The 24,238-nt window shown below is 36.8% G+C and overlaps 4 protein-coding genes across 4 annotated transcripts; 1 reads left to right on the forward strand and 3 right to left on the reverse strand.

Annotated features, from left to right (window-relative positions):
- Nucleotides 1-10,331: 10,331 nt before the first annotated feature.
- LOC145127543 (uncharacterized) lies at nt 10,332-11,354 on the reverse strand. The gene is made up of 2 exons (XM_079062721.1): nt 10,878-11,354; nt 10,332-10,733 (listed from the first exon to the last, which is right to left on the reverse strand). Exons 1-2 carry the CDS (start codon nt 11,352-11,354, stop codon nt 10,332-10,334), a joined length of 879 nt encoding a protein of 292 aa, XP_078918847.1.
- A 177-nt stretch (nt 11,355-11,531) lies between these two features.
- Nucleotides 11,532-12,545, reverse strand: LOC145127544 (uncharacterized). Its single transcript, XM_079062722.1, has one exon. It carries the CDS (start codon nt 12,543-12,545, stop codon nt 11,532-11,534), a length of 1,014 nt encoding a protein of 337 aa, XP_078918848.1.
- Nucleotides 12,546-15,039: 2,494 nt separating this feature from the next.
- LOC145127545 (uncharacterized) lies at nt 15,040-15,832 on the forward strand. Its single transcript, XM_079062723.1, has 2 exons — nt 15,040-15,085; nt 15,144-15,832. Exons 1-2 carry the CDS (start codon nt 15,040-15,042, stop codon nt 15,830-15,832), a joined length of 735 nt encoding a protein of 244 aa, XP_078918849.1.
- Nucleotides 15,833-18,088: 2,256 nt separating this feature from the next.
- LOC145123844 (uncharacterized) lies at nt 18,089-20,304 on the reverse strand. Its single transcript, XM_079059050.1, has 2 exons — nt 19,141-20,304; nt 18,089-18,948 (listed from the first exon to the last, which is right to left on the reverse strand). The coding sequence occupies exons 1-2, from the start codon at nt 20,222-20,224 to the stop codon at nt 18,185-18,187; spliced, it is 1,848 nt and encodes a 615-aa protein (XP_078915176.1). The 5' UTR covers nt 20,225-20,304; the 3' UTR covers nt 18,089-18,184.
- Between the last annotated feature and the right edge of the window lie 3,934 nt (nt 20,305-24,238).

Genomic DNA, 24,238 nt, shown 5'->3' on the forward strand with positions numbered 1-24,238 from the left:
TTTCGTCTTCTCCTTATAGATTGCTTTGTTCTCGTAAGCATCATTCCTAATTTCTTCTAACTCTTGGATATCCAATCTTCTTTTCTTGCCAGCTTCATCCATGCTCATATTCAAATTTTTGGCAGCCCAATATGCTCGATGCTCCAATTCAACCAGCAATCGACAAGGTTTGCCAAAAACAATTCTATATGGTGACATAACAATAGAAGTCTTGTATGCTGTCTGGTGAGCCCATAACGCATCATCCAATCGAATACTCCAATCTTTCTTGACTGGATTGATGTTTTTCTCTATAATACCCTTGATCTGTCTGTTTGAAGCTTCAGCCTGCCCGTTGGTTTGCGGGTTATACGCTGTGGATACCCGATGTGTGACACCATATTTGTTGAGTACTGCTTCGAGGGTACGGTTGCAGAAATGCATACCCCGATCACTAATAATGGATTTTGGTGTACCAAACCTAGCAAATATATTTTTCTTGACAAAATCAACTACAACCTTGGCATCGCCTGTTCGTGTAGCTTTTGCCTCGGCCCATTTGGACACGTAATCCACAGCAAGTAAGATGTACACAAACCCGAAAGAAGGGGGAAACGGACCCATGAAATCTATAACCCAAATGTCAAAGATTTATCATATTAATATTGGAGTAAGTGGCATCTGATTACGAGATGTCAAAGACAGTCATTTGACACCTTTCACAGGTTTTGCAAAATAGAAAAGAGTCACGAAAAATATGAGGCCAATAAAGACGGCTGTCTAAGACCTTGTGTGCGGTTCGTTGTGGACCATAATGCCCTCCACAAGCTTCTGAAAGGCATATATTCAGGATTGACTTGACTTCATCTTGAGGTAAGCATCTTCTAATCACCTGATCAGCACAATGTCTCCATAGATACGGCTCGTCCCAAACATATCTTTTCGCCTCCTTCTTTATTTTATCTTTTTGGACTTGGGTGAGATCTGAAGGGAGTTCTCTGGAAACCAAGTAGTTTACTATATCAGCAAACCAAGGAGGGTTCTGAACAGCGAATAGATGCTCGTCAGGAAATGTTTCGCGGATCGGTGTCGGGTCTTCAGGTGGGGTGAGTCGGCCCAAATGATCAGCTACCAAATTTTCTCTCCCACTTTTGTCCCTAATCTCTATATCAAATTCCTGTAGCAGCAAAATCCATCTAATCAACCTTGGCTTTGAGTCTTTTTTGGCAAAAAGGTACCGAATGACTGCGTGATCCGAAAATATTATAACTTTTGTGCCCAACAAATATTTTCTGAATTTCTCCAATGCAAAAACAATTGACAACAACTCTTTTTCTGTGGTGGAGTAATTTTCTTGTGCGCTGTCCAAAGTTTTTGATGCATAATATATAACGTGGGGAGCCCGGCCTTTTCTCTATCCTAGAACAGCTCCGACAGCAGTGTTACTGCCGTCACACATTATCTCGAATGGTAAGCTCCAATCTGGGGGCTGAATGATGGGGGCAGAAGTAAGAATACTTTTCAGCACATCAAAAGCCTTCTTGCAATTTTCATTGAAGTCAAATTCAGCGTCTTTCTGCAATAACTGGTACATGGGAACTGATATCTTTGAAAAATCTTTTATAAACCTCCTGTAAAACCCTGCATGACCAAGAAAGGAATGCACTTCCCGAACATTCTTCGGGTAGGGTAAGCTCTTTATAACATCTATTTTTGCTTTATCGACTTCCAAACCTCTTTTTGAAACAATATGTCCAAGAATCAGACATTGGTCAACCATAAAGTGACATTTTTCAAAATTTAAGACCAGGTCTGTTTCTATATATCTTTGTAAAATTTTTGTGAGCTTTTCAAACAAATATCAAAGGAGTCTCCATAGACGGTAAAATCATACAGGAAGACTTCTATGGTATTTTCGACATACTCAGAGAAAATACTAACCATACACCTTTGAAAGGTAGCGGGTGCGTTGCAGAGTTCAAAGGGCATACGCCTATACGCGAATGTCCCGAAAGGGCAGGTGAAATTCGTTTTCTCCTGGTCTTTTGGAGCAACTGGAATCTGATGGAAACCTGAAAATCCATCCAAGCAGCAGTAGTGGGATCTTCCAGCAAGTCTCACTAGCATCTGATCTATAAATGGGAGAGGAAAATGATATTTCTGGGTGGCTGCGTTTAATTTTCTGTAGTCAATACAAACACACCATTCGTTCTAAACTCGAGTTGGAACCATCTCTCCTTCTTTGTTCTCTACCACTGTCACTCCAGCCTTCTTGGGAACAACTTGAACTCGGCTGACCCACTTGCTGTCAGAAATTAGGTATATCATCCCAGCATCCAGTAACTTCATAACTTCTATTTTAACCACCTCCATCATTGGTGGGTTTAATCTGCGTTGGGCTTCTCGCGATGGCTTATAATCTTCTTCCATCAAAATTTTGTGCATGCAAAGAGATGGGCTTAGTCCTTTAATGTCTGCAATAGTCCACCCAATTGCGCTTTTATACTCCTTCAAAATTATGATCAGCTCTAACTCTTCTTTTTCTGACAGCTTGTTGGATATGATAACTGGTAATGTTTCTTTTTCTCCAAGATATGCATATTTCAGGTGCTCTGGAAATGTATTCAGCTCCAAGATGGGAGCTTGCACTACAAAAGGAAAAAAGCATGGAGTTAGAAATTGGTAATTTAAGAGTTTGGGTACCATACCTCAACTTTCTCTGCTGGTCCATATGAGCTACCATCTCTTGAACTTCTCTATCAACCACATAATTTTCTAATATAACTGTTGGATTAGTGTCTAAGTCCATAACTATTTTGGTATGTACTTGACCCGATGGTGCATGGTCCTTTTGGGTTGCCTTCACCAAAGCAACTTGATAGGTTGAATTATGGAGAGAGAGAGAGAGAGAGGATTAATTATGATTTATTAATATATTATGAGAAAAATATATTAAAGGAGAAATCATATTGTTTAATTAATATTAGTCAATAATTAATTAAGAATTAATTTTGTGGCTAAAAGAGATTAATTAAACTTAGGGGACTAGAACTATCAATTGTGTGATAGTTGAATATTGGGCTAATGGACTTCTTATTAGAAGGGTGGACGAAATCTATGGGGAAACCCATTAGAAATCGTCCAAGGCCTCTAAAGGAGGAGTCCATGGGTTGCTTAGGGCCTAAGCAGTCAAATTAGGGTTTCCTTGTTAGATAACCCTAATAGCCTCACTATTTAAGCACCCCTAGGGCACCAAAAACGTGGCTAAGAGATTCCTTAGGGTTTCTAGATGTTTTTGAGTGCCTCACCTCTTCTCTTTCTTCATCCTCTTGCTCTTGGTGTTTGTGAGCCATTAGAGGAGTGACATTTGTGACTCTAAGCTTTTTCAGAAGCCAATTACAACAAGGAATAGATTGTTATTGCTACATAACAATCAAGGTAAGATCTAAACCCTATTCTTATGTTTATATTGATTATCACATGCTAGATCTTGGGTTATGGCTTTGGATGATTATTGCATGTTCATTAGACAAACTAGATCCAAAGCTTTAGGGTTTGCATGTACACCATAGGAATGTTGTAGTGCTCAAAACCCATCAGTGGTATCAGAGCCTAGGCTGTTTGTATGAGGAATTGATGCTTTTATTCTTTGCTTGCTTGAAAAATCATTTTTTTGCTATCTGCCTGACTGACTCGGCGAGTCAGTGGAGGAACTCGGCGAGTCAGGCCGACTCGACGATTCCAGTCCCTGACTCGGCGAGTCCCAAGGTCAGACAGAGGTATCTTCTGGATTTTTTGCTGATTTGGCTTGGATAAGTTACCAAAAACGTTTTTAACTCTTAAAATTCGATTTTTTATGTTTGGTATTGATTATCCTTGCTAGAATAGAAGATAATTGTCAAATTAACTAGATAATCATTGCCTTGTGCGATAAACTTGATTTATTTGAATTATTTGATAGATTGTCTTGCAAGAAATTGAATTAGATCATATTTAGATAATCACCAATTTTGTTTAATTGTTATTATTTGTAAGTTGATCTAGAATGTTCTTGATAAAGTTTGGAAAATTTTCAATTTTCTCCCTTTAGGTTTTATAGTTTAAATTTAAACTTTAAAAGTTTTTTTGTTTTGAAATTTAAATAGTTGAACCCTAATATTTTTGAAAGGTTTCAAAACTTGCCCTCAAGTTTTGGAATATAAATTTTTTGATTAAAAGTTTAATTTTTTGAAATTTTAAATTCTAAAACCCTAGTTTTTAAAAAGTTCAAATCACACCCTTATGGTTTTATTAAGTTAATTAATAGTATAATTAAAAGAGAGTTAATAAATCCATAATGATATGGTGTATATTTAATTAAATTAAAAGTGTAATTTATAAAATTAAACCACCTAGTATTTTAAAAGTGTAAAATACACCCTATACTATATATAACATTAAAAGTCTAATATTATATATGTATAACTTAAACTGCTAGTCTTACCGTTAGTAGGCCTCATTCATGAAGCTGGTCTATAAGGGGTGTTTAAGAAAATTGCCTATAAAATGACGATTGAATGGGTATCCACTCTTACCCACCGCACTCTTGACTAGTGGAGGGTCGTTAGCCGAACGGGTAGGATAGGGCAAACCCCTCTCCTCATTAAAAGTATAATGAATAAAGTAACTAAATGTTTTTACTAAATTACCAAATCTTAGTTACTTTAGGAAAAAGTGAAATCGATGCAATTCCATGGAATTACACTTTGTACCCTTGTCGAGACAATTAGTGGAGTGTGTGTGGTTAACCGGCACACTAAGTTGGGTTTGGCATTGGTAGCGAAGGATGACTCGATGTTTGTCCTAGATCGATGGAGCGTGTGTGGTTAACCGGCACGTCGATTAGGTGATTGTAACATTGAGGGCACCACGTACATTCGCATGGTTATTCACACCTTATTTGTGATCCTCGGCATCCCTGTCACAAATAAAGGGCATAATCGAGATTAAACATGACATTGAAAAGTTCAATGAATCTCAACAGATCTAGGAGTTTCAATACATTTAAAACTTAAATTCTTTTTCATTTTTTTCATGGTGGAAATTGGTAAATCGTCATTTACCTACCTTCAAATGTTCTACGAGTTGGATTACGACAACCCTCTTCCAATTTGTAGGATATTGTGTTGGGTCCTAGCCTTAATATCTCATTTGGGTGTTTTATTAAGGACTCAATCAACTAAACTTGAATTTTCTCCCGTTTTATAGATGTCAAAGTGTGATAACTATGGTCTTTCTAAATCCGTTGGAAAAAAATTTCCACGTGAAGATGATGTTCCACGATTGTATTATGGAAATAGAAATCATGCTTCACTTCCTCCACCTCCTCTAATAATTCTCCCTGACCCACGTGTTCGAAGACTTGAAAAGTTCAAGGTCACTCAAGCCCTATTGGCAAAAGACATGAAAAAAATGGAAATTCTATATGTGCTCATGTCTTGGATAAGAGGTTACATACTGATAGATTGGGAATGTTAGGTCTCTATGTCTCAAGGAAGTTGGCTGTTGACTTGATTCTTCATTCACTTCCCGAATCATATGGTATGTTCGTTAGATAGTACTATATGATGGACCACGACATGACCCTTGTTGATTTGACTTATTTGCTCATTGCTCCTGAATCAGAAATGATATGGTGCACTGGTCAGCAAATCTGTCTGGTAAATCAATATCCCAACCCTCTATGGGCAATGGTAACATTGGAAGTCAAGAAAAGTTTTTTCTACGCAAGAGAAAAGCTGAGTCTGAGATAGTCCTGTGTACCATTCCAGAAGAATCCATATGTTTCTACTGCCAAAAGAGGGGGCATTGGTTACGAAGCTGCCCTGACTACCTGAGAGATCTAAGAGATGGGAGAGTCAAGATGTATGACTCTGCATTAGGTAAAATCCACTATCTAACTCTATTAAGTTCTTTTTAGATTCTTAACACATGATGTGATAAGATTACATTTGGTGCTTTGTAGAATCGAAGAAAAAGGAAGCTTAAAAGGAAAGAAGCAAGCTGAGTCTGATCGCAAAGAAATGGATTTCGATCGCATGATTCAAGGATCAGATATTTAAGCTACTACTTTAGAGTTAGGATAGATTGCTAAATAATATTTACATAGTTTTCATTTGTAATCAGGTTGTAAGGACAATATTTTTCCGCAATAAAATAGATTTTGATTTATCTTATTTATGTTTCCTTGCGATGGATTTATGAAAATTGGTGTTTGAATGGTTCTATTGTTAGCAATATTGTGAATGGATTTGATTCTTAGTTATGTTATTTGTGGAAATGTCATAAATTTACCAATTTAGGAATGTTTCTCATCACCCAAGTTTCAATTGGACAGAAACTTGGAATCACGCAACTAGTATTGTGTGACGAATGAGAACCTTCGTATTTGGAAAATTGAGACCAATTCCTTGTTCACATAAGTATGTGAGTCAAGTGAATGATGATGAGATCTGGTACACAATGTTGTGCACTAGTCAAGTCCACCACAAAGAACGATAAAATGTTCGTTATGATTTGCTAAAAGATTAGTAAATATGATTATACTTAAAATATTAAGTATGATTCTGAATCATTGAAAAGTTTCAATGAATGGCAGAATGAATAAGAAGAATAAATTAGGCAAGAAAGATAAAAGTTTCTCCAATCTAAGAAGAAGCGAGAGTACTTTTGTATCATGTTTTATGATTCTCTTAAAGATTATAAGAACCATATTACAATTCATCCTCTAAGGACACCTTAGTGCACTAGTATGGCTAAGAAGAGGAGTCGAGAATTGTCAAAATGGTTAAGTCAATAAGGTGATTCGTGCTTCGTACCAAAATCAATTTTTAGAGTCATACTCCAAGATTGTGAATTGAGTGACATAATCTTAAGTAGGAATGTTCTTACACAAGCACATTTTGGTAAGTTGTGATGTCTTGGATAAGACAAAGACCAACTAGTACCAAATTGTGTGTAGGTTTGTCTCGATAAAGACACACACTGACTTTTGAATATTTGTTTTGTCAAGAAATGGTTCTTGATAAGAGAATCTTATATGTCAAGAGGTCAGTGGGAGTCTAAAGATCTTGAAAAGTTTCAAGAACAAATCAAGAAGTAAACCTATTAAACACTAGCACACGACTTGAGGATTGTAACCTATCGTGTTGACAAAATTTTATTTCTGTGCCAATCCAGTTGAGTGATTATGCATATGAGTTCTACGAGTTCTCAATTGAATGCATAAGGGTAAACACCTTGATCAATGAAAGTACATTGACTGACATAGGTGAGCTGCTAAATAACTTGGAAGCAATGGTGGGACCCTTGATGGCAAGAAATTAAGAATGAACAAGTTCTGTCCATAAGAGTTTGGATTTGTCACTTACGATTATGCTTATGACAAATTTGCATGGATATGAACACATGCACCATAAAATCTAAGTGTCATAAGGTTTCTCTCCTTCATGAAAATGATTGTGACGAAACGCTTTCACTAAGAGAGATTTTAAGGAGATAGCAATTATGTAAATTGCGTTCTCAAATTCGATTATGATTACGGCATCCCTTTTCATAGTTCGAATTGTGAGATTTGGCAATTAGTTTGAACAATCGAGACTTATTGCTATAAGTTCTGGAATTGTTTAGACACACATGTGAGTTGTCTAAAGTAAGGTGTATGAGTTTGAGATGCTTAGATAAAAGCTTATCAAAGAATATCGTATTAAAAACAATGAACTTTGGAAGTCAATAAGTATTGTTTTCTAGAAGTTTAGCTGGTTTCTGAATACATGTCAAAGCTAGTGGGAGCATAAATGTTATGTTGGTATGGATATAATCGTCATGTTAGTGGGATCATGACTATTATTGCAAGTTAGCAATTTAATTATAGAAAACAAAAGTTTCACTTTGCAAAGTTGCATAGGTTGAAAAGTTGATTTGCTATAATTAAGGGAGAGAATAGTATACTTCGTTTCAAATCTAAAGGTTTAGATCGAGAAATTTTAATCAAATTTAGTCAAAAAGATATATGAATGTTATGTTGAAAGGATTCAACGTAAGAGAATTCTATATATGGAAATATTTGTTGCGTTCTCACACTCGATAATGATTACGGCATCCCTTTTCATAGTTCGAATCGTGAGAACATGGCAAATAGAAATATTATAGCAAAAGACTGATAAGCATTATTGATATTATTATTAGATATGATTCTATTAATAATGAGTTATCATATGGCAAATATGGAAATGTTTCCATATTGGGAGTTGGACGTTATGAGTTTATGTGTAGATTAGAAAAACTTTTATGCAAGAAGGATGTTCAAAAGAATGTACTTTGAATGTGAGACTTCACATCTATGAAATTGTCTTGCAACAATCTCCAATAGAAGACTTTGTAATTTAATTGGCAATAGTCTTTGTGACTTTTGTGCCATGACATTATGAAAGGACTGTTGCATAAAGTGTTAGAATCTAACATATTCTATAAGTGGCAAGAATTTGGTATTCTTACACTTGTGGTAAGGATTGAGAATTGTAAAATGAGTGTGATTTAAAATGTTATTCAATTATACTATTTCACAGAGCAAGGACCATAAGTAAACATAGTGTGCATGCTAAGAGCATGGGACAATTGTCGTTATAATTCAAGTAAGAAGTTGATTACCCAAAACAACAAATAATGAGTAATCAATATGGTGATTAAATAAAAGTGTTTTATTTATACCAAAAGTTTGGGTCCATATAAGATTAGTATTATTCTTTTGTTTCAATTTGCATGTTTTGACTTCCTAAATAATTGAGTTATTTGAGAATAATCGAATTATTTGAACGTTCCACAGTCGCTCATACTTTGGGAGTAGGTATGAAAGAAGATTGTCATGAATTGGTGTGTAGATTGTCTAAAGTGTATTAGACATAGCAAAAGTTTGCTACAAGGTTCATGAGTGCTTACGAATATGATTTGAGCATTGGATTAAACCCACACTCACTTGGATCGCTTCATGGATTTTTATCACGAGTGATTGGTGAGACGATAATATCTTGTATTCTTGAAACCAAGATGTGTGAGTTGTATCTTGCGAGTCGGTTACACATTGATAATGTGTAAACGCACCAGTAACTTGGTGTTATAAAACATATTGTTGTGTGTAATTCGGTGAGTGAGTACAAGCGAGCATTGAGTCGAAGTTTATCTGTTCCTTTTACCCAAAGTGGGATACAAGCGATATCTGTGGGCCCCTCGATGATTTAGTGATTACAAAGGAAAGTGATCGGCCGGGCCAGGACTGATTTGATTTGTTCAATTAGTCAGTTGTCATAAATCAGAAATCGGGAAACGACACATAGACTGAGAGAATGATTTCAATCCATGTCTCACATCTATATGATATCTAGAATGGAGGAATATATGATCCGTTATCTAAAGGACGCGTATCTAATAAGATCAGAGTTGACAGCGGCTTTTGAAAGCTACGATTGCGGATTGGGATCTGAAGTCATACGCAGAATAGTTATTAGACTTATCCAAGTGGGAGACTGTTGGATTAGTGTCTAAGTCCATAACTATTTTGGTATGTACTTGACCCGATGGTGCATGGTCCTTTTGGGTTGCCTTCACCAAAGCAACTTGATAGGATGAATTATGGAGAGAGAGGATTAATTATGATTTATTAGTATATTATGAGAATAATATATTAAAGGAGAAATCATATTGTTTAATTAATATTAGTCAATAATTAATTAAGAATTAATTTTGTGGCTAAAAGAGATTAATTAAACTTAGGGGACTAGAACTATCAATTGTGTGATAGTTGAATATTGGGCTAATGGACTTCTTATTAGAAGGGTGGATGAAATCTATGGGGAAACCCATTAGAAATCGTCCAAGGCGTCTAAAGGAGGAGTCCATGGGTTGCTTAGGGCCTAAGCAGTCAAATTAGGGTTTCCTTGTTAGATAACGCTAATAGCCTCACTATTTAAGCACCCCTAGGGCACCAAAAACGTGGCTAAGAGATTCCTTAGGGTTTCTAGATGTTTTTGAGTGCCTCTCCTATTCTCCTTCTTCATCCTCTTGCTCTTGGTGTTTGTGAGCCATTAGAGGAGTGACATTTGTGACTCTAAGCTTTTCAGAAGCCAATTACAACAAGGAATAGATTGTTATTGCTACATAACAATCAAGGTAAGATCTAAACCCTATTCTTATGTTTATATTGATTATCACATGCTAGATCTAGGGTTTATGGCTTTGGATGATTATTGCATGTTCATTAGACAAACTAGATCCAAAGCTTTAGGGTGTGTATGTACACCATAGGAATGTTGTAGTGCTCAAAACCCATCAATAACCTGAGCTGCATTAATAGATAAATTTATATGGAGCATTAATCCTAGTGACTCAAAGTTAACAATCTCAAAATATTCTGCAGTTAGTGGTTCAATTACATCAATAAAATTAAGGGCTGAAACATCATCAGGATAACACATGGCATCATAAATATTGAAGTTGATAACTTCACCATCAAATTCCATTGAAAGGGTAGGATCATAAACATCTATTTTGGTTTTGGCAGTTTTTAAAAATGGTCTCCCCAAAAGAATGGAACCTGAGTTTGGTGAGTCGCCATCTCCCATATCCAAAACATAGAAATCAGATGAGAATATGAGTTCATTCACTTGAACCAAAATGTCTTCTAGCACACCTTTTGGGTGCACCAGAGAACGATCAGCTAACTGAATGATGACTCATGTTCTTTTTAAAGGCACTACCCCGATAGTTTTAAAAAGTGAATATGGCAAAACATTTATAGAAGCTCCTAAGTCCAACATAGCTCGCGGAAATAAAAGGTTCCCCAGCTGGCAAGGAACAGTAAATACTCCTGGATCCTTGCACTTTGGGGGTAGCCTTTTCTGTAAAACAGCTGAAACATTCTCGCTTACTTTAACTGTTTCGTTTCCTTTTAATTTTCTTTTTGAAGTACATAACTCTTTTAAAAATTTAGCATATCGGGGTAGTTGTTTAATTGCATCAAGTAGGGGAATATTTACCTCAACTTTTCTGAAGAAATCCATAATCTCTTTATCCTCCTTTTCTTTTTTCGTGTTTTTCAGTCTTGAGGGAAAAGGAGGAAGGGTAATTTTCACTTCAGCTTCAGCAGGTCTATCTTTTTTTTGCACCTCTTCAGTTGCCTCAGATTCTTGCTCAACCACGATCTCTTCTTCCTCATCTTCTTTTTGATCTGGTCCTTTGTAATTTTTACCACTTCTGAGAGTAACAGCACAAGCATTGTGCTTTGGGTTTTTCTCGGTCTGGGATAGGAATTTTCCTTGTGTTTGTGCTTCTAATTTGCTCATGGAGTTCGCGAGTTGCGATACCTGCTGCTCCAGATTTTTGATGCTAGACTTTGTTTCATTCTGGAAAGCTTAGGTACTGGTAGTAAGATTTTTAACTATGTCTTCCAAAGACATGCTGGAACTACTAGCTTTTGACAGAACAGGTGGTTGCTGAAAATTGTTTTGGTGCTGATTTTGCTAAAAAGGTTGTTGAAACCCGGGTGGAGCTTGATATTGGTTTCTTTGCTGAAAGTTCTGTTGAGGTCTTGACTGGAAATTATTATTTTGAGGCCCTCCCCAAGCTTGGTTGTTGCGATGTTGATCAAAAGGCCTTTGCTGAAATCCTCCCATAGCTTGCACAGATTCATTATCTTCTTGAAGTAGTGGGCACATATTAGTTGGGTGCCCGGTTTTGCAGCAGATCCCACAAGGTTTGACCTTTGACTTAATACATTTTTCTTTTGTCAACAAAAGGACAGCTTTAGTCAATTCTAAAATCTGGGATTCCAGGTGGGCGTTGCTCATCTCCTTGACTCCTCTTAGATTGTCTGGGTACCACTCTTCCTCAGTTGCTGAATGTTTTGATTCATTGGCCAGCTTCTCTATTAGTGCCCTGATCTCTATTGGTGTCATGTCTGAAAGTGACCATCCACTAGATGCATTTATTAGTCGCCTCTCCATAGGTATCGGTCCTTCGCAGAAACACTGATATAACTGATAATCACTAATGCCATGTTGTGGGCATCGGACTAACAGTTTCTTGAATCGCTCCCAATAAGTGTGGAGAGCTTCTCTTTTGCCTTGCTTTATACCTAAAATCTCTCTGCGTATATTTGACACTTTCGCCTTGGGAAAATATTTTTCTAGAAAGAGTTTGGCGAGTTCATTCCAGATTGTTATTGAACCAGATGGAAGGTCATACAACCACTCCTTTGTTGCATCTTGAACTGAGAAGGGAAACGCCCTGAGTTTGATTTGGTCTTCAGTAACTCCATGGGGTTTCATTCCAGAGCAAAAAACATGGAATTCCTTGAGAAATTTATGAGGATCTTCATTCTCAAGGCCTCGAAACGGGGGCAGCAGATGGATTAAACCGGATTTGAGCTCAAAATTTCGAGATTCTGGAAAGGTGATACACAAGGGCTGCTGGGTAACCTCTTGTGTTGCCCACTCACGGAGAGTTTTTTCAGCTTCATCTCCGTTTTTGCTCATGATGAAGTCTGATTCAATTTTAGTTTCAGAAGAGTCTGTGAGTTCGGGTTTATCTGAAGATGATGAGGAGTAGGTTTTGAATGGTCTGTTAATGGGTGAGGTAGGTGGTGCTTTTGGAAAAGGTTGAAATGAGTGTTCAGGTTCGTTCTACAAGGGAGTGCCTTGTGGTGTGGGTGAGGTTGAGGTTCCTGTTTGTTGCTTTCGAAGTTTTGCCTCCTTCTTTAGCTTCCTAGCAGTCTTCTCAATCTCTGAATCAAAAATCAGATTACCTGTACGTGAAGATCTTGGCATAAAACTATTATTGTTTTACCGTGTCCCCGGCAACGACGCCAGTTTGTTAAGACCGTTGTCGTACACGATTTAAACAAATAAAAATATAAAATAAACTGCTTTATTGCACTAACATGTAGTACAGGTAAGTAGGGTCGGATCCTCAGGGACACGTCCTAACGTTTACACCTCTTTGTGTAAGGTATGAACTAATTCTTGATGAATGCAATAAACATAAAAAGGGGGTTTTATTTCTGAAAATTAAACTAATAGAAATTGAAAATGACAAGAAAATGACTAAATTTAAAGTGATGAAAATTCAAATAAGAGAAAGCAATTCCAGTTTCGCGGTGACTATGCACTTGTTTAAACTGGTACTAAAGTTCATTAACAAGCTCTAAGGACCTCTATTACAAAAATCATTTAATCAAAATAATTTTTTTGAATTGAATCTAACTTTTACTAAATTAACCAAACAAGCTCTTGATTAACAAAGAAAAGTGTAATTCCCATTAAAGTTCAATACCTCTCATAAGCTCGGAGGCGTTAAAACTTGTTTGATCAGTTCATATTAGACTTAACCCTAATCTCAGAATTAATCCAATATATGTCACTTTTTACTAATTAATCTAGACAATTACGGATCTAAACAATTAGATGACTAGAATGATTCACAAACAATTAAAGTGGCCAACAGAAACAGAAATCAAAATCAAACACTCAATTTAACACAGAATTGATCAAACTAAACTGTAATCATAGTCAAACATAGTGCCTAATGATTAATCATACGAAAAGGTTACGTCTTGCGAAACTGAAATCTGAGTTTTTAGCCTGACATGGCTAAAAACGAATTACAAGCAGTAGAAATAGAGTCTAAACGATAAATATTACTAAGCTACGAATAGAAATTGAATCGTCTCCCTTAGATCTGCGTTCTTCACTTGAAACCCTCTGAAAATCGCCTTTGAATCGCCAGGAATCGCCCATTAGGGTTACTGGAAGAGTATGGGACTGTATTTATACATCTAGCTGTCAAATAGTCGTACCTGCGATCGCAAAGGGTATACATGCGATCGCATGTGTCACCGAAATTGTGTCATGGGACTTTTTAATGAAGTACGTTGCCATTTCGACGTAAATTGACCAACCTGCGACCGCAAAGGGACAACCTGCGATCGCAGGTTTCTTTTTTTTCTCAGCTGATGAATTTTTGGCTCCACAAAACCTCGAAGGCAACCTGCGACCCAACCTGCGATCACAAAGGCATACCTGCGATCGCAGGTGTGTAAGGTTCGATCGCATATTACTTTTTTCGGCTCTTTTGATCGTCGTTCCTCCTTCCAAGCAGTTCTTGATCATTTCCTGGCATCCTTCCTTGGTCTAGACTCCAATTAAGCTCTAAAGCATCCACAAACGCATCCCGAACTTGTGCAATCATCCATGTGCTCTAAATGGCCCTGAAAAGTCATAACAAACGTGAGCAGTACGGGCATTCTATAAAATAATCATGAAACACGAAATACATAAGAATAATCGGGGATTAGTTACCTTTCTATAGTGAAATACGTAGGAAATTGTGCTAAAAGATGCATATAAAATGCATCTAACAGTCATCATCTTCATCATCCGATTCGACGGCTCTAGAGGAGGCTAAGTTTATCGGTATCGTCATGGCGAAAACGGTTGCATACTTTTAAAACCGAGTAGGTGAAACATCACGTGCAAGATCTAAACCAAAAAAGTCGCGGTTGCGTAGAAATCACGAAGCCGGACATGATTGTCTTATAGAAGATTACTTTGCAGATGACGCCATCTACGCTGTAAAGTTTCGACGTCGGTTTCGGATGAGGAAGGAACTATTCTTACGTATTGTTGGCGATTTGGAAGGCCGCTTTCCATATTTCCAATGGAAAATGGATGCGAGACGGATAAAAGGTTTCTCTCCAATTGAAAAATGCACGGCTGCAATTCATCAATTAGCATACGGCATGGGCTCAGACAAATGAGACGAGTATTTTAGGATGTCAGAGCATACCGTGCGGGAGTGTGTGTACAAGTTCTGCAAAGCAATCTGTTTGGTTTTTGGGCAACGATATTTGCGCAAACCAACTATGAACGATATCCACCAATTATACATGGTGCATGAAGGCAATCATGGATTCCCTAGAATGCTTGGTAGTATCGATTGCATGCATTGGGGTTGGTCATTATGTCCCAACGCATGGCGTTGTCAGTACATGAGAGGCGACCACAAAGAGCCGACGATCGTTCTAGAGGCTATCACATCACATGATCTTTGGATATGACATGCATTCTTTGGTGCAGCTGGTGCAAACAATGATATCAATGTGCTAGACCAATCGTCGTTATTCAACGATATCTACCTTGGAAAGTCGCACGATGTACATTTTCAAGAAAATGGGGTAGCATATAACCGTGGATACTATCTTACTGACGGTATATATCCTCCCTTGTCTTTTTTTGTGAAATCGTTTACATGTCCTAACGACCCGAAAAAGAAAAAGTTTAAAGAGGCGCAAGAGTCAGCTAGGAAGGATGTGGAGCAAACATTTAGTGTACTTAAGAGACGTTGGCAAGTACTAGCAGCCGGGGCAATGTCATATGAAGTGAAAAGGTTACAACACGTAATGTATGCATGTATCATATTGCATACTATGATTCTTGAAGACGAAGGAAGTGCGATATGTCGGTACAACGAAAATGAAGTTTTGCCAAATGTCGAAGGAGTAGCCGTTGATACACAAGAGTATAGGGCGAATAGAAGAGAAATACACTATTGCGACATTCATCACGCCGTTCGTACTGATTTGGTGGAGCACGCTTATAGGACTCATATTCAGCCGCCGATACAGTCTTCTCACGATGATTTGTTTGATGAATCAGACGAGGATTCTGATATGTTCGTCGAGAGCGAAGATTCCGATGACGAGAGTGACGTTCGGGAGAATGATGAAGACGATGAGGTCGATGACGAGGACGAGGATTCCGAGTGACGTATTTTGGTATTTTTTTTTTAAAAAATTAGGATATTAATTATGTTTTCTATGTTGTGGTTTGTTTGATTTTGTGTTTGAGATTTTTTTTTTCATTTTCTACTTATTTAAATATTAGTTTTAATGTAATTTTTATTTTAATTAATGAAATGCTTTTTATTTTTAATTAAATTTTATGTTTATTATTAATTTAAAAATTATAAATCATAAAAAAGAACAAATTTTATTTAAAAAAATAAGAAAACAAAATAGTGAGGGAAACTTCCCACCTATTCCTTGGGTTTAGGTGAGGGAAAAGAAAGTGAGGGAAATGATGGTGTGACCCACAAAAAGTGAGGGAAACTCCCCATCCATACCCTCCGGTCTAAGGAATTGCTTGAGCCCGGAATTCCTTTGCCACTTCAACAAAAGTTGGCTCGGTTGGAGTTTATAAGCGTCAATGAAAAAATTACAAGTGTCATGAACTTAAGGTAGAAAAGGACTACCTTGTAAATCATTGCGACGGTAGCGGCATATGTCTTCTTTAGCGACGGGAAAGTGATAGGATATATAGTCCCTTGGCCCTTGCTTTGTCGGTTCTGCCACTAATAGCAAAAAACTAGCGATAAGCCAAAAAATAGTTTGACATCGATAATCTCCAACTAAACGCCTATATGGATGCAATTTCTGGCTATCATTTGTTTTAAAAAGTACCGTCACTAATAAGTGTCAGATAGTTTCCGTCACTTAGTCTATTGTTTTTACATGCTTTTTCTAATAGTGTGATAGGCTCACAGTCACATACAAAATTAACCAATGTGCAACGAGATGTAGATCAGGAAAAAAATGTTTAACTAACGACGGATGGAAATCATCACTACAAGAAATAAGGCCTATACAGACGACGTCGCTGGTACTGTTTCATCTATACCGACGACATGTCACCGGTATGGAGTTTACTAAATTATTTTGACCTGAGAATATATAGACAATAAGTCGTCAGTATACCTTATGCGGGAAAGAAACATAAACGTGTTTATGTGGTTTCCTCAAAACTTTTGCAGATATAAGTCGTATGTATAGCTTACGCCAAATATAATTTTTATTTATTTATATTCCATTTTGCAAAAAATAGAAACGACATCGGTTTTAGTGGGCTATCCCAACGTCAAGTCGTCGGTATATAATGATAGCGATCCGTGTGATACTACGTGTTGACTCAGTGTCAACGACTTGTCGTCGGTAAATATATTTCTTATTTATTTTATTTTTCATTTACAAAAAGAGTATTCGACGTCTTCTGACTTAACTCTATATCGACGACATGTCGTCGGTATAAGGTTTTAACTCATCTGCTTCGTTCGACCCCCTCTCAGCTGCAGTGTCGTACCAAAAGCTCTCTCTCTCTCTCTCTCTCTCTCTCTCTCTCTCTCTCTCTCTCTCTCTCTCTCTCTCTCTCTCTCTCTCTCTCTCTCTCTCTCTCTGTGTGTGTGTGTGTGTGTGTGTGTGTGTCCGTCCAGAGTACCTCCGGCCACTCATCTTCACCGCCGATGACACAGGTATGTCGTAGTTCACTCCTTTGATTTCCTTCTTTTTCCGGTTCGTTTTTGAGATTTTGGGGGATTTTTTTTCTGCTTTTGATTTGTGTCTCCTTATGGTTGTCACCGGAGGTTTGACCACCTGCAACGATGTCTATTGCGACATCCGACCACCACAGTATCCGTTCCAGGTAAGGTTTTTTGATTTTTCATTTTTTTTTCCTGAACACCAGCCACCATGTCAACTTCCCACTTTCGGCCACTACCGACTTACTACTTCCGGGCACCACACCACCCACCGCCACTGAAAAGGTAAGTTTTTTTTTTATTCTGTTTTTTTTAGGTTGGAAATTGTTGTATGAAAATGTGAAATTTAATATATGTTGTTTAATTTCATATTTATAATTCTTTGAAAATGCATACTATGATGAATGATGAAATTTGTTGGGCATGATTTGTTTGATTTTGTATTTAGATTTGTACATATTTGTATGAAATTAGAATTGGATGTATTATATGCTTAATTGTATGAAATTGAAATATGAAAGTGGTATTGTATGTCTAAAATGAAATGGAAATTGGAATTGAATGTATTGTATACATGTATGATTATGTGATATTTAGGTTGAATAGTTTGAGTGTATAAAATTGTATTTATTGGAATTGTAGTATACTTGTATGAAATTGGAATTGTTGTATAAGTATTGTAATAACTAGTAACAACAACAAGAAAAACCTATATTGGAAGGTTCCTTCATTTTATTATTAATTCTTTATTAGACCATTAAAGACGTAGTAAAAATATAAGTATTGTAATAACAAGAACAAGAAAAGTCTATCTCTTGCATACGACGCCTCGCCCTTCTATACCGCTTTGGCAGCTCAAGCTTGGCAATTGCAAGTTCAATGAGGATCCGTCTTCCTGGCTACCCTTAAACTTAGCAACAGAACAATCAGTTGTAAATGAATTGGTACTCACAAACTTACTATCTCCTCCCATCACAGGCATTAACACCCCCATCTTCACCTTGCTCACATAGTCATTCCTATAAGTCTGTCCAAGAACTCCGTCCACTTCGTTACTCAAGGAGAAGAACTTGAACTTCAGATCGAGATGGGCAAAGCAATCGTCATTGGTTATATCATACTTATGGATTCTTGATTCTTCTTTTGTTATTGGAACCACTTTGGCTGTCATCCTGAAGAGGTTTTCAACTTCAACAATGATATGATTGGTGTCATCAATCCTAGTGATTGATGTCGCAGAAGATTGCCATTTGGCACCTTCGGTTTTTGGGAGAAAGATGTTTTCCCCATCAAATGTAACAGAGATTCGATCAATGGTGTCATCCCAAGAAGAAGTCTTTTGTGCACTGATTTGTACTTTGTGGTTGTCGAAAAGAACCCCAATCGATTGGACCCAAGTAAAGTCTCTGCCCATCTTTTTGTTTCTCTTGCCAATGAAGTGGCCATTGATGTGGAGGTTGTTATCGGCAATAAGGCAGAAATCTTGATCCTTCTTTCCATGGAAGTAGAAAGTGATGCCGTCACCACCAATGAAACGAGGATCTTGACACACTGCTCCAGGCATATCACAATCTGTACAAGAGAAATATACAAGCACTTATGAGATCAAATGATAGTTGTGTTAACCTAATATTTAACCATATAGCATGTATTTGTAAATGATGGAATTAAACCTCAATAGTTTGATGTCAATGTGACTCTTCACATACATGAAGTTTTAGTATTTATAAATAAAATATAAAAATAGAGTTATGAAGAACTTACTGCAAACTGGCTTGCAAGAAACACAATCAACTTCACATTGACCAGGACAAGAAGCAGGGCAGACATGCTCGGAGGCATAGCATTTTGGGTAGTTTTGGTTTTTGCATTTGACTTTTTTTGTTTTAGAAGGTGGAGCAGACCATGTAGGAGGCGCGTGTGAGGATGGTGTTGGTGTTGGAGGTGTGGATGTTGGTGGTGAAGGGTTGGTGGGAGCTGGTGAGGATGGTGTTGGTGTTGGAGATGTCGGTGGTGAAGAAGGGGTGGTGGGAGGTGGTGTGGATGGCGTTGGTGTTGTAGGTGTGGACTGTGTTGGTGGTGAAGGGTTGGTGGGAGCTGGTGAGGATGGTGTTGGTGTTGGAGTTGTGGATGTCGGTGGTGAAGGGGTGGTGGGAGGTGGTCTGGATGGCGTTGATGTTGGAGGTGTGGACTCTATTGGCGGTGAAGAGGTGGTGGGAGGTGGTGAAGATGGTGTTGGTATTGGAGGTGTGGATGTTGGTGGTGAAGGGGGGTTGGGAGGTGGTGTGGATGTTGTTGGTATTGGTGTTGGAGGTGTGGACTCTGTTGGTGATGAAGGGGTGGTGGTGTGAGGTGGTGAGGATGGTGTTGGTGTCGGAGGTGTGTATTCTGTTGGTGGTGAAGGGATGGTGGGAGGTGGTGAGGAGGATGTTGGTGGTGAAGGGGTTGGTGGAGGTGGTGATGATGACGGTGTTGGTGTTGGAGGTGTGGGCTCTATCGGTGGAGAAGGAGACATTGGTGGTGTGGACTCTGTTGGTGGTGAAGATGTGGTGGGAGGTGGTGACGATGGTGGTGGCGGTTCTGATGTTGGTGTTGGAGGTGTGTACACTGGTGGTGATGGTTCAATGTCGCCACCACAAACAGGTTTGCATGATTGACAATTAACAGTGCAGCTATCTGGACAAAACTTAGGACAAACATGCACCAAATTATGACATTCTTTGTAACTCGGGTCCTTACATGTTGCATGGCTAGGGTTGTTAATTCCAGGTGGAGTTTGGGCCTCAGCAAGGGCCACCAGTATGAATATCACAACTAACATAACATGACAAACCGTCGACTGAGCCATTGCAGCCCAGACTAGAAGAAACTCGAAAATTTTTGAACTGCTATGTTGTGCAAAGTTATACTCAATTGTTATCTTATCTATATATTGAATTGGTGCTTATTGACACTCGCAGTCTCTCTATTTATAGTAAAATGAAACCATGAAAACCAGTAATGTAACAGTTAAGTACCTTCAGTTCAAGCCTCAAGGTATCTTTCAGACCCCTTCATATTGCTTTTAGTGTAAATTTAGCATCCCTTGGCACATGCAACACTTTGTAAAAACAGAATCCAGCTTGTGGAATACTCCACCAATGTTAACCAGCATATAGAATGGCACCAATTGGGACTCTGCTTGCATCGCAACATAGCATTCAGTAAAAAAAACAATTAGTATTAGCGATGACAAAAAGGGTGGTGAAAAGATGTTTTGAAAGGGAAACAAATGGTAGAATTGACAATGGAAAGCCACATTTTTGGTGATGTTCCGGTGTTCCCCATCTTAAATTAACCTTGGGACATAATTGACACAGGAAAAACTCCAAGTAAACAAATTTTGTATTCTAATCCTATTACAAATAAAGATATATTCTACTTTGTGAATCCGGATAGATAGGTTAATGGGGAAATTTCAATAACAGGTTGATGGTTCAAATATGCTTTGGAACTAAAGATGTAGTTTAAGAGTAGGGTTGAATCTTAGGCGTTCTCAAAAAGTTAGTTAAATGATGAAACTGGAGAAAAGTGTTGAAGTGTTGATTAAACGGATGTAGCTGCATCCTTCCTCTTTGTCACCTTTACCATACATTACTTGAAGAGAAAAAATTAAATGTCATCCGAAGTATGATTAAAAGTAACATAAGCTGACTTAAAACCGAGGCTTCCAAAAACTATCAATAAATTGAAGTAACTTAATTATAGTATAAAGATACCCTTTTTCGCTATGCATTGACTTTTATTAGTAGTGTCTTCAAGAACCGGCCATCCCATATTATATTGATCATAATGTTTGTTCCCTACAAGGCATCTTAATGTCACGTACTCATCACAGTCAAAGACTACAAAAATACAAACTATACTTTTATTGACTTTTTTACTTTAACATAGGGAATACCTCACTACAAATACACTTAGATCACTCAAAACTTATATTATCCCAGATCTAAAAGTTCGTATAACAAAGAACAAACTCTCTCTCTCTCTCTCTCTCTCTCTCTCTCTCTCTCTCTCTATATATATATATATATATATATATATATATATATATATATATATATATATATATATATATATATATATATATATATATATATAGACACACACACAAAAACAATAGGTATGTTCTAAGGCTCGCATTAAGCACGATCCATGGAAGGTTATCAAAGTAAAGAAATGAAAGTACATTGCTATTATCAATAAGGATATGTATCACACATCGCTATTGTTGGTAAAACATGAAGTGCTCTGTCTATAATAAATATATCTATCATGTTGCATGAACTTTATTTATGTTTCAGAAAAATGCTTGAAAACTGGAACTTCAACACGGCTTAGTTGGCAAATGAATCATGAGTACCCGGAAAAAATGATAAAATAATAATATAAAAGTAAGGTCAATTTCTTTTTAACCAAATAATAATGGGAGCTGACTTTTTACTGTACACAACATTTTTTTTAGAACGACAATTTTACCCTTTTCTCTATTTTAACAAACTTTACAGTCTACCTCGTCTCATCTAAAACCCTTCCAAATATTCAATCACGGAAACAAGGAAACGAGTATTCGCTTCCCGCTATCGATCATTGTTTACCTTCTATCTCCGGTTTGCCTCACCCCATCGACGCCTCATCCATTGCCGTCGTCAACTGCTCCACCTCCGTCAGCGGCTTGCTCCACTATTACTAGTTTGTGATTTTATATTACGACTCTATTTCTTTGATTTAATTGATTTACATATTCATTTATGATATTGTGATTTTAGATTCAATTCTTGTTTACACCACTTTCGTCACTGCTATTATGATTACAAATTCAGTTCTATTTTGTGACTTGCGACTGAAAAAGATCAAATCAACCGTTTGTTGTTCGTGATTGAAAAAAATCAATTGTTTGCATCACTACACTGCCGTCACTTCTATTATTACATCGCCGTCACTTCTATTATTATTATTATTATGGATCAATGCTTATATATTTATAATAGCAAATACCCTATACCCTAATTTCTTCCTTACTCGTCCAAAAAAATAATGAATGCAATATCCTTACTTTTTCTACTAATTTCATCAAATACTCTACTATTTTTCTTGATGCCTTACTTTCTGTAACACTCAAATTCAATGTTAATCAAGAATATAAATGTACAGTTTAATCTATCAACTTATCATACTAATGTTTATGTTGTTAGTTAACTTGATTGGACTACATTTTCCAATTTGTCACTAATTATTTTTTACTGATTTCTGAATTTGTTTCCAATTATGTAACAGATGAGATTAAAGTAAAACTCTCACGTGAGAAAATTAATGTTCATCATAATGGCAATATGACATTATTTAGAGAACTTCATTATCACGTATTTCACTTTTCCTTGAAGGAGATATATACGCAATATGGTTTAACAAAAGATGGTAATATTTACATTTATTATTGTTTATTAACTTTTATTATTTACTAACATTCATTAATTATTTGGTATTTTAGGTGGTATGACTCAGGAACTATATGGCAACTATGGGTCTTCCATGTGCTCACAAGATAAAATATTGGCAAGGAGCTACTTTTCCATTGGATTTAATCCATCCGCAATGGAGGATTGACACATCATCACTAAATTTGCAAAACGATTTGCATGATGAAGGCATTGGTAGACTCGATGAGTTGCTTAATGAATTGCGATCAAGATACAAAAGGTGGCCCTCAAACAAGAAAGAACATGCACTTTCGGTTATTACTAAACTTGTGGACCAGTCTGATGCTGTTTTTGAGCCCGTGATTTAACGACCAAAAGGAAGACCTCCAAAATCAAAAAAGAAAAGGGGAATAACATCCACGACACGAGATCCTTCAAAATTTAAGTTGGTGGAATCAACACAAAAACGCAACGAGATGGATAATGGAAACAACTTATTTGATTTAAAAGTATATCCGTTAGATACGTTTGATTTAGACGGTCCTTTTCAAGCCCGTCATAATACTTTTTATTTTTGATTTGGATGGTTGTTTTACTCGAACGGTCTATTTCAAATCCGTCATAATAGTTTTTTTATGTGGATGATCATTTGATTGAAGAGTTGTTTTATAATATTTATTTGGAAAAAGTTTGTTTATATAGCTAAGTCTTTAATTTTTCAGTTATTATCAATTTGTATGTACTTTGTGGTAGGCAGAAATATGCATATAGGAAACGGGACGAAAAAAAAATTAGAGGAAAAGATAAATTTAAGGTTTTGCATAAAAAAAATTATATATGGGAGGTATAAATATATTTATATAATGGGAGGCGTAAAGTGTACAATTGAGGAATAGATTCTAGAGAGGGAGGGAGTAAAATGTAAAATAAAAATAAGGGTAAAATTGTCTATTTATGAAAAATTGTTGTGTACGCTCAAAAGTTGTGTACGAATCAGCTCCCAATAATAATATATACATGCTCAAAGAGTTCCATAAGTCGGTCATATGACTTTTATTCCTTCTTTAAATGACACCTCTTGCAATTTTAATGATACATGTGGACGTTATTTCAATTTTAAGAATTTAATGCATGGGTAAATTCAAGAAATAACAACAAACTTTCATTTAATTATGTATCATATTGCCTTACTTTCATTCTTTCTATTACAGCATTGTTTGTTATTAAAGCTATGTACTTAAAAATAATCTACCAAATTAGAGCATTATACTTTCGGTTACTTTTCTTATTTAGATATTATATTGACACTCAGGCCAATGGAAAATGGTTCTCATATTAACTTACTAATTCCTTATTATAAAAACTACACCTGGTTAATGCAAAAATGGCAATGAATTTGAATT

Source organism: Lactuca virosa, chromosome 7 (genome assembly GCF_052849685.1).
Source record: "Lactuca virosa cultivar CGN04683 chromosome 7, Lactuca_virosa_CGN04683_v6, whole genome shotgun sequence".
NCBI lineage: Eukaryota > Viridiplantae > Streptophyta > Magnoliopsida > Asterales > Asteraceae > Lactuca > Lactuca virosa.

Bases quoted from the DNA above. Each gene is read 5' to 3' on its own strand.
- LOC145123844 (XM_079059050.1), bottom strand. From the start codon at position 20,224: ATGGCTCAGTCGACGGTTTGTCATGTTATGTTAGTTGTGATATTCATA. The intron at 18,949-19,140 runs GTAAGTTCTTCA...TCTCTTGTACAG, and splicing joins TTCTTGCAAGCCAGTTTGCA to ATTGTGATATGCCTGGAGCA.
- LOC145127543 (XM_079062721.1), bottom strand. From the start codon at position 11,354: ATGAGCAAATTAGAAGCACAAACACAAGGAAAATTCCTATCCCAGACC. The intron at 10,734-10,877 runs GTATTTACTGTT...GTCATCATTCAG, and splicing joins CAAAGTGCAAGGATCCAGGA to TTAGCTGATCGTTCTCTGGT.
- LOC145127544 (XM_079062722.1), bottom strand. From the start codon at position 12,545: ATGAGCAAAAACGGAGATGAAGCTGAAAAAACTCTCCGTGAGTGGGCA.
- LOC145127545 (XM_079062723.1), top strand. From the start codon at position 15,040: ATGGCGTTGTCAGTACATGAGAGGCGACCACAAAGAGCCGACGATC. The intron at 15,086-15,143 runs GTTCTAGAGGCT...TCTTTGGTGCAG, and splicing joins ACCACAAAGAGCCGACGATC to CTGGTGCAAACAATGATATC.